Source organism: Humulus lupulus, chromosome 4 (assembly GCF_963169125.1).
Source record: "Humulus lupulus chromosome 4, drHumLupu1.1, whole genome shotgun sequence".
NCBI lineage: Eukaryota > Viridiplantae > Streptophyta > Magnoliopsida > Rosales > Cannabaceae > Humulus > Humulus lupulus.
Genome location: NC_084796.1, coordinates 86996089 through 87006362, shown reverse-complemented (window position 1 = coordinate 87006362; position 10274 = coordinate 86996089). Strand labels below are relative to the sequence as shown.

Genomic DNA, 10274 nt, shown 5'->3' with positions numbered 1-10274 from the left:
ATCAAAACACAGGGTCCAAACAGGTAATGAGATTGTTGATGTAGATTCAACACAAAGACTCACAGATACAACAAATCTGGAAAACTCTAAAATAAACCAGAACTTTGTTGAACGTAGATTCAACACCAAAACTCACAGATGTAACAAATCTGGAAAATTCTAAAATAAACCAGAACTTTGTTGAACATAGATTCAACACCAAAACTCACAGATGCAACAAATCTGGAAAAACGTAAATGCAAACCAAAACTTAATTCAAATAGTTAGAATGCAAAGCAAAATGGAAAATAAATAATGGAAAGAACACACTAAAATTATCATGGTTTGGCAACAATTTGTTGCCTGCATCCAGCAGAGCTAGTCCACTATAAAGATCAGATTACAAGCCTAATCATAGAGATCTCAACTCTTCTTTGAGCAACTATTTCTTGAGTACAAAACCCAGCCAAGGATTCTCTTGAACCATACACCTTAACTCTAACACAATACTCCAAGAACTCTCAAACACTCAGAAGAAACTCTCTCCTCACATATACAGATCTCTCTCTCAGCTTTCTGAAAATGAAATACTTCTTACAAATGAAATAAGGGACTAACTTATATAGCCACTTGACACCAAGACAACTAAATAATAGTTGTTAGGTTTGTTATAAACAAATGAAAAGTTGTGAGAATTACTCCACAAATCCACCTTAATTCTTGCAACTTGAATCTGAATATTGATGAGTGGTCATCCTAGCTCAGTACCCTCTTCATTTCTCTCCAAGTTGGATCAAGTTTAAGCAATGCCTAAACTTTTCCAAAGTCAATACTTTAGTTCCCAAGTCAACATGGTTCTCTTCAGTGGGAACCTTTTCCACTTTGATCGCTTGTTGATCAATCTTTTCTCTAATCCAAAATATTCGGATATCGATGTGTTTGGGCTTCTCATGATATGAAGGATTTTCGCACAAATGTATTGAAGACTGGCTGTCTAAAAATACAGTAGCTTTTCCCTACAAAATCTTAAATTCTTGTAACAATCCCTGTAGCCAAATCGCTTCCTTGAAGGCCTCGGTAGTTGCCATAAATTTTGACTCTGAAGTGGAGAGTGCAACAATGGGTTGTAGCTGAAATTTCTAGCAAATACTATTACCATTCAGCTAGAAGATATAGGAAGTTAAGGACCTTCTATTATCCTTATTAGCTGCATAATCGGCATCAACAAATCCCTCTAGAGTAGCTTGTTTTTGCTGACCTGAAAAAATTAACCCACAATCCATTGTACCTTTAATATATCTCAGCAACCACTTGACTGTTTCCCAATGTTGAATCCCCAGATTTGACATGTATCTACTTATCACACTCATAATATGAGCTATGTCAGGTCTTGTGCTAATCATGGCAAACATCATACTTCCGACAACAATAGCATAAGGTATCTTTGCCATCTTTTCCCTTTCTTTTGTCTTTGGTGATTGATCAGCTGTCAAATTGAAGTGTCCTACAAGTAGTAGCTTTACTGGTTTGGCATCCAACATATTGAACTTCTATAGCACCTTTCTAAAATATCCCTTTTGTGACAACACCATCTTCCTCTTCAATCTATCTCTATGTATCTCAGTGCCAAGAATCTTCTTTGCCATTCTGAGATCTTTCATCTCAAAATCACTGTGCAATTTTTTCTTCAACCAACTCACTTTCTCCTTTTCCTTGCTAATCAAGAGCATATCATCTACATATATTGGTAGATAGATAGCTTCAACTTTCTCTAAGTCCTTATAATGCAAGCATGCATCAAAGTTGGACTTTGTGAACCCAAGTGAGGTAATAAACATATTGAATCTCTTATTCCATTGCCGAGGAGATTGATTCAGCTCATAAAGTGACTTTTTAAGTTGACACACTAGATCTTTCCCTAGTTTCTCCACCTTGAATCCTTCAGGTTGTTCCATAAAAATAGTTTCTTCAAGATTCCCATGTAAAAACCCTATCTTTACATCCATTTTCTCCACCTTAAAATCATGAATGGTAGCTAATGAAAGTAAAGTTCTGATTGTTTTAAACTTAGCCACAGGTGAGAATATGTCAGTATAGTCCACTCCTTCCTCTTGAGTGAATCCTTTTGCAACAACTCTTGCTTTGTACCTGGATGATTCCTCACTTGAAATACCTTCCTTAATTTTAAAAATCCATTTGCATGAAACAACATTCTTCTCTGCTAGCCTTTCCACCAAATCCCATGTTTTTTTCTTCCTAAGAGAATCCATTTCCTCTTACATGGCTGCTTTCCATTTATTTGACTCTTTGCTCATTAATGCTTCTTTAACAGTTGCTGGTTCTTGAGTATTTTCTGTCATAATAGTTGTGTTCAATGCAAATGCAACCAAATCCACTTCATCTCCAAATCTGGTTACTGACTTGATCTCTCTCTTGGCTCTGTCTCTAACCAATTGGTAATCAACTAAAGGATGCATGTGATCAGATCTTGTAGTATTTTCAATCTCAGCACTTGAACTCGACCTCCTAGTCTCATCTGTCAAACCACTGGTTTCATCTTTCAAACCACTAGATTCATCTTGTTCATTCTCATATGAAAAAATTCTAGGAAGTTGAACTTCAAATTCAATCATCTCAGCATCACTGTCATTTATACATGCATCATGAACAGAATCTCCCTTCACTTTGTTCAAGTGTGGGAAGTTAGTCTCATCAAATACCACACCCCTACTTATAATGACCTTAAAGTGATTGTCTTCTAGAGAGCACAACCTATATCCCTAAGTACCTTCTGGAAATCCTAGGAACAAGCATTTGACAGATCTTGACTCCAATTTATCACCTCTTTTATGTGCATAAGCTACACATCCAAAGAATCTAAGGTGTGGCAAACTTGGTTTCTTATTAGTCCACAATTCCTCGGGTGTTTTTAAATCAATTTTTCAATTTGGACTTCTTTTAATAAGATAGCAAGCAGTTGCTAAAGCCTCACCCCAAAATCTTTTTGACAAACCAGCCCCTAAAAGTAAGCATCTAACCTTATTTAAAAGAGTCATATTCATTCTCTCAGCTACACTGTTTTGTTGAGGAGTATGTATAACTGTTCTATGTCTTTCTATACCCGATTCTTTGCATAACAAATTAAATTCATGGTTTATAAACTCTAGAACATTATTTGTTCTTAAAACTTTAACTCTTAGTCCAGTTTGATTTTCAACAAGTAATTTCCATTCTTTAAACTTAGTTATGCATTCAGATTTCTCCTTTAACAGATACACCCAAACCTTACGGCTATAGTCATCTAAAATAGAGAGAAAACACTGTTTTCCACCATGAGCTTAGACATGGCTTGCACCCCATAGATCTGCATGGACACAGTCAAGAATTTGTTTTGATTTGTGCTTGATGAGTTTGAACTTCAGTCTATGTTGTCTCCCTCTTATGAATGTCTCATAAAATTTTAGACTCCCAGTTTTATGTTTCTCTAATAAACCTTGTCTGTAAAGCTCTTGCAATCCTTGTTCACTAATGTGGCCCGTTCTCACATGCCACAATTCAGTAAGTTCATCAACTTGCTTTACAACAGCAGCTTCTCCTTTCAAGATAGTTTTTCCTGGCAAAAAATACAAATCATTTCTCTTAGTTACTTTCATAATAATAAGGGAACAATTACTTACTCTGAGATCTCCATGTTTGGATTTGCACTCAAGCCCTTCATCATTAAATGTTCCAAGTGAGATCAAATTTCTCCTCAAATCTGGAACATGTCTAACATTCTCAAGTATTCTTACTATTCCATCAAAGTGCTCTATTAATATTGAGCCAATTCCTTCAATCAAGCATGACTGATTGTTTCCCATCAAAACTCTGCCTTTATGAGCTTTATATTCAAAGAACAACTCCTTAATTGGGCACATGTGGTAAGTACATTTGGAATCCATTATCCAATCATCTGAGTTCCCTTCATTTGAGATTGAATATAATTCCCCATTTGAGTCTTCATTCTCCTCAGGTACAAATGTTGAATCTTGGCTTGAATTCTCCTTCATTTGCTTCTTTAATTCCCAACAAAATATCTTGATGTGTCCAACCTTTCCGCAGTTGAAAAATTTCTTTGGTTCACGCCCCCTGGACTTTGATCTTGCTGTAGACTTCCACCTTGGCCTACTATGATCTCTTGGCTTGCTGAAATCTCTCCCTCTTAGTTCTTTCTTGAAGGGTCTTCCACTTGTTAAAAGCCCTTCTTCTTTGTTCTTCTCTTTCTCTAGTTGCAACTCAAATTGTTTAGCTTTGACAGCACCAAGAACATCTTCAAGGGATATTGATTTATGCCCATACTTCATGGCTGACTTCACCTCTTTGTAAGATTCAGGTAAAGCTTGCCACAAAATCATAGCTTGAGATTCCTCATCAATTTTAAAATCAATAATAGACAAGCCAAGTATTATTTGATTAAAACTTTCAATGTTAGCATCAAGGGTAGGGATGGATTCATTTTGAATCCATATAATCGTTCAAGTAAATTGATCTTGTTTGACACAGAAGGTGTCATATACAGCTGCTCTGATTTCTCCCAAACACCAAAGGCAGTCTTCTCGGATTGCACTTTTCTGATGACATTTTCTGAAAAATGAAGGGTGATCGTGTAATAGGCTAACTCCTGCAATTCTTCAAGTTCATCATCCTTGTCTTCATACGTTTCCTTCAGTTTCTTTTGATCACCAATAACCTTGGAAAGTTTCTGATGAACAAGCAACCCCTTCAACTTTTCTCTCCACAAACTGAAATCACCACTTCCATCAAACTTCTCCAGTTCAAACTTTGTTGTTGCCATGAGTTCTTGATAAATCTTGGTTGATTCTTGACAAACTTTTCTTTAAGAATTGGAACCTGGCTCTAATTTGTTGGCGTAGATTCAACACCAAGACTCACAAATGTAACAAATCTGAAAAATTCTAAAATAAACCAGAACTTTGTTGAACCTAGATTCAACACCAAAACTCACAGATGTGCAACAAATATGGAAAAACATAAATGCAAACCAGAACTTAATTCAAACAGTTAGAGTGCAAAGCGAAATGGAAAACAAATAATGGAAAGAACACACTGAAATTATCATGGTTCAGCAACAATTTGTTGCCTACATCCAGCAGAGCTAGTCCACTATAAAGATCAGATTACAAGCCTAATCACAGAGATCTCAACTCTTCTTTAGGCAACTATTTCTTGAGTACAAAACCCAGCCAAGGCTTCTCTTGAACCATACACCTTAACTCTCACACAATACTCCAAGAACTCTCAAACACTCGGAAGAAACTTTCTCCTCACATATACAGATCTCTCTCTCAACTTTCTGAAAATGAAATACTTCTTAAAAATGAAATAAAGGACTAACTTATATAGCCACTTGACAACTAGACAACTAAATAATAGTTGTTAGGTTTGTTATAAACAAATGAAAAGTTGTGAGAATTACTTCACAGAGATAAAACACAGGGTTTAAAAATGTATAAATTCATTAATGATAATTTTGGTCAAAGAAAAATGTTCAATAATAGCATAGAATGACCCCACAACCCATCTCTCGTACAGAAAATAAGGACAAAAAAGGGGATCACATTAACAACATTAAATGAAACAATTGAAATATCAAAGAAATTGAAAAAAAAATCCCCTAAATCCATCCACAAATAATACCAAAAACTAGGGACAAATGTCATTTAAATAGTGGACGAAAAAGACCTCCACAGGTGGGACTTAAAGTGAAGTTTCCATACTAGAATTTTTCTAAAGTTTTTTTTTAATGAAAAGTTATTTTGAAAGTGTTTGAATATCAATAAAAAAAACATATCTTTTAGGGATAAATTAGAAATTATAAAAATTATTCTAATTTAAAAATAGATTCCCACAATTGCTTTTGGGAGAAGCTCTAAAATTTCGAATTTAAAAAAATGAATTTTTATTTTTTACCCAAACACATTTAAAATGACTTTTTTAATTGCAGAAACTACAAAGGAACTTATAGAAACTTAGATGTCAAACATGATAATTGAGTTCATATCTAATTACTACCTTGTATTGTTTTAAAATAAATTACTTCCACACCCTAAATTTAATAAAGCAAAGTGCACTATAATTAGATATGAATATATATAACTTATACCTTGAACATCCCAGGTTGAATATAAATTATAGAGTACATACTTATGGTAAAAATGTGAATTGAATTTATCTGAATATGTTGATTAATTTGACCTTTTCTTATGGAAGAGTAGACGAACTCAGCCACACCCCAGAACCAAGAAATTTTCACTCGGCACAAGACAAATATAGATTCCAGATAAAGGAATAGAATTGTTGGGGTAAAACATGATCGTATATATCCAAAGCACAAACAATGTTTTTTGAAGATACAAGTAAGAAATTTCAGGAAAAAAAGAATATGAAAGAGAAACAAATAAAAGATGATGAAAAGAGAAGAAAATGTTTTTTTTTAATTACTGTTTTTGTGCTTTCAAGTAGGAACAATACTTCCCTAAAAAAAATTAATAATTTTGTCAAATAAGATTAGCAAATTATTATCATATTAGTTTTAGTTATTTTGAGATATTTTATTTTTGGCTTAAATAAATAATCCTACATAAGGCCTTTTATTTATACCACTTTGGCCTCTAACTTGACCATTATCATGCATTGCCAATTTGTTATCCTCACTTGAAAATGAAGATGGCCTCTTGCTTTAAAATGAAAACTCAGCCCGAAAATCCAGTCGGTCGAAATCAAAATAAAAAAACACAAAATTTTGTATAAAAATCACCTTTTAAAAAAAGGCAGGTTTTATTAATAACAATGAATTACCACAAGGGGTGAATACAAAGAATGACATGCTTCAATTCCAACCCCCTCCTCAAGTAAAAAAAAAGGAAAAATCAAGTAATACATACAAGAGGAATTGCCAATTTGGTTTTCAACGTCAGGCAAGCAATTTTAGGAAAGCCCAACTTCTCTATATCCCAATGTACATGTATATTCAGTGAATATTGCTGTGGGGCACCATATGGTGCCCAATAACACAAGACTTAGCAAACTACAATTGGCACAATTTAATATCGAATCTCATTTATTTTAAATTTGAATATACGAGACCCAATCTTAAATTGCACCAATCGCCTTTTGCTTCATTATGCGCTTTTGGACACGTTAAAATGCCAAATAGCAACACTCAGGTCCTTAGATAGCAATGACTAGTTAGGGTCTGGGATGTCTATTCCAGCCACAGCTAGTTTCTTCAACATGTCTAAATGCTTTTGCCCACTGAGATGGGAATTGAAAACTGTTGGGCTATTGCACACAACATTGCATACAGTGCACATTCTAATGGCATCGGCTACACCTCCAGCTTCCACAACCTTACGCATCTTTTTCTCCAAATCCTCTTCTCCAATTTTTTTCGATGGAATTACACTTGTCTTATGGGCCTCGAGTTTTTCTGTTGGACCAATTACTGGAATTGTCGATGATGAATCTGTCAAAGAAGCAGTATTGTTTAGCATCCTCTGCTTCTCCAGGTTTTTCTGGTGCTTCTTTCCAGATATGTGAGCCACATATGAATCACTGCTATTGTTGTTGACTTTACAAACATCACACCATATAGATTGAACCATCTTGACCTTCTCTGGGACTTTCTTCCAAGTGCCGTCAAATTGAGATCGTACTGCTACAAAATTTGGCCCAACTTCACCCAAAGCTGCTAAACCAGCCTACCGAAGGAAGAAAAATTTAAGGACTACTAATCTTTCAGGGCAAATAAAGCAAATAAAAATTCATTAATATGGTACAAGGAATGTGTGTGGGAACAAAAGTTAAGGAACTAAATTGCATGAAGTATTAATACTATAGATTAAACGTTAAATTCTTAATCAGCTATCAATGGCTCAGCGTGAAAAGAGCTCTCAAGTATAATTTGTTAAAGTGATTCAACAAAACACACAACTTTTCAAGGGTTCAATTTCGTTCATATAAACTCAATTACTGCATTTGAATTTTGAATGAAATGAATATATAAATATATATATATATATAAGTATGTAGGATATGCAGCAGAATTTCAAAAGAAAGCAATAGAACATTACATATCACTTGCATCCCACAAAATCAAGAGTTTCTCAAATTACCTGAGCTGCATGCTTTTTCCCGGCTTTATGTGTATTGAACACTTCTTGGCTATTACAAACGACATTGCAGATTGTGCATACCCTTACAGAATCTACTGCCGTGCCACTCTTCACCAATTTCCATCTTTTTGTCTCCAACTCCGCACTAGCAGCCACAGCTGAAGTTTTGTTCGGAACACTGGTATTGTTGATTGTATTAGAGACAGTCAACATTGCAGTGGTGGGAATACTTTTCATTTTCAAATTCTTAGCATGCTTCTTACCCAATAAGTGTTTCTCATAAACATCCCGAGTGTTACAATCAACATTGCAAACATCACACCGTACAACCTGGTTGACCTTAGTTTGCTGTGGAACACTATTGTCTGTTACATCAGTTTCCATAGGTTGATGATGAAGCCAAACGCTGCTTCCCAAGGAATTTGAGATTGTGGGCAGTTGTGAATTCTCATTCCCAGAGCTCACAATCTGAAAGCAATAAGATAAATAGTCAAAAAGAAAAATACATTTAGTCATATATACACGCACAAGGACAAGACCAGCTTAAGTAACTATACAAAATGGAAAACTGTCTAAGTCGGAAAGTTCAATAAGAAAGCCGCTTACACAAAATCATCCAGCAGACACAAAACTAAGGACATGAGAGGGAAAAAATTCAATTAAAAATCACATCGAAACCATGGAGAAGAAACCAAATTCTATGTGAGCCCATCTAATGACTTTCTTTAGGGGAAAATAAAAAAAATCAAACAAACAAGACTCACAGCATCATATTTGACAGGTGCAGCTTCTTTGACAACCCAACTCCGAGAACCTGCACTTGGGTCGTCCCCAAACGACACCTGGTTTTGGAATCCGACATAGGTAACCGGGTGGGAACCCGAATTCGCATATGGTTCTGTTCCGGGTGGGTGAAGGTAGGGCTCGGAGTTTTGGACAGGTTGAGGAAAATAGAGGAAATTAGGATTGGTAGCGTTGGTGGTAGGAGGAGTGGCAGTGGTAGTGGGGTGATGATATTGGTTAGGGAAATGAAAGGAGAAATTTGGATCAAACATTTGAGAGTGTGGTGCTGGCTCTTGGATTCTGTATTGAAACTGGAAATGAAATTAGGATTAGGGTTTAGTTTTTTAAGGGTTGGATCTTGGAGGAATAAGGTTAGGGTTTTCTCTTTGATTTTGAATGCTGCTGAAATTTATGGAGCTTCAACAGTGAAATCCAAATAAGAGAATGGAAATTCAATCAAAACTAGCAAAATAAAAAGACGAGAGAATGTTCCCATTTTTCTGTGTAACGAATTAACAGTTGACACGTATGTAATTTTTGTTTTAAGTAAACACTTTGACGGAGGCCTTCCGTTTAGGGGGTGTCCATAAAACCGTCATAAACTGTCCACACCGCACTACACTGCACCGCAATTTGCACTTTAGAACCTTTCGCGTTGCGGTTTGTATTTTTACCAAACCGCACAGTGCGGTACGGTTTGCAGTTTTAAATTTAATAAACACGGTTCAAAACACACCGCACCGCATCATTATATATATATTAATTTTTTTTCAATTTTACTACATTTAAAGTTAATGCATAAATATTTATATAGTATAATATAATATACACAATATTTAGAAATAAATATAATTGTTCATAAGATGCTAACACATATTCTACTTCACTCTAAAGATATTTCTCCTTAATTAAAATAATATTTACTTTTATATTACATTTTTTATTTGTTATTAGTTTGTTATATTTTTATTATTTTGCTTAAAGTTTATTAGCTTATTGTACATTTAATTATTTTGTTAAACTCTCTATGGTTATGAGATTTATTATGAATCTTTCTTAATTTTAATATTTAATTATTAAATTATTTGGTGATAGGTATAAACCGCCAAAACAGCACCGCACCACACCGCATTTTTGCGATGCGTTTCATGCGGTTTGAGGTCTATGCGGTGCAGGTTGCGGTTTGGAAAATTGTTCAAACTGCTTATGCGGTGCGGTTCAAAAAATTAGAGAAAAACCGCACCATAAACACCCCTACTTCCGTTAGATATTTATAAATATGTTTTGGAAATTTGGGTAATTATGCAATAAATGGGGTCTCATATCAAAATTATACTA

General features: G+C 34.9%; 1 protein-coding gene across 1 annotated transcript; it reads right to left on the bottom strand.

Moving 5' to 3' along the window:
- Positions 1-6779: 6779 nt before the first annotated feature.
- LOC133830607 (uncharacterized) lies at positions 6780-9381 on the bottom strand. The gene is made up of 3 exons (XM_062260617.1): positions 8918-9381; positions 8154-8621; positions 6780-7739 (listed from the first exon to the last, which is right to left on the bottom strand). Exons 1-3 carry the CDS (start codon positions 9206-9208, stop codon positions 7224-7226), a joined length of 1275 nt encoding a protein of 424 aa, XP_062116601.1. The 5' UTR covers positions 9209-9381; the 3' UTR covers positions 6780-7223.
- Positions 9382-10274: the final 893 nt, after the last annotated feature.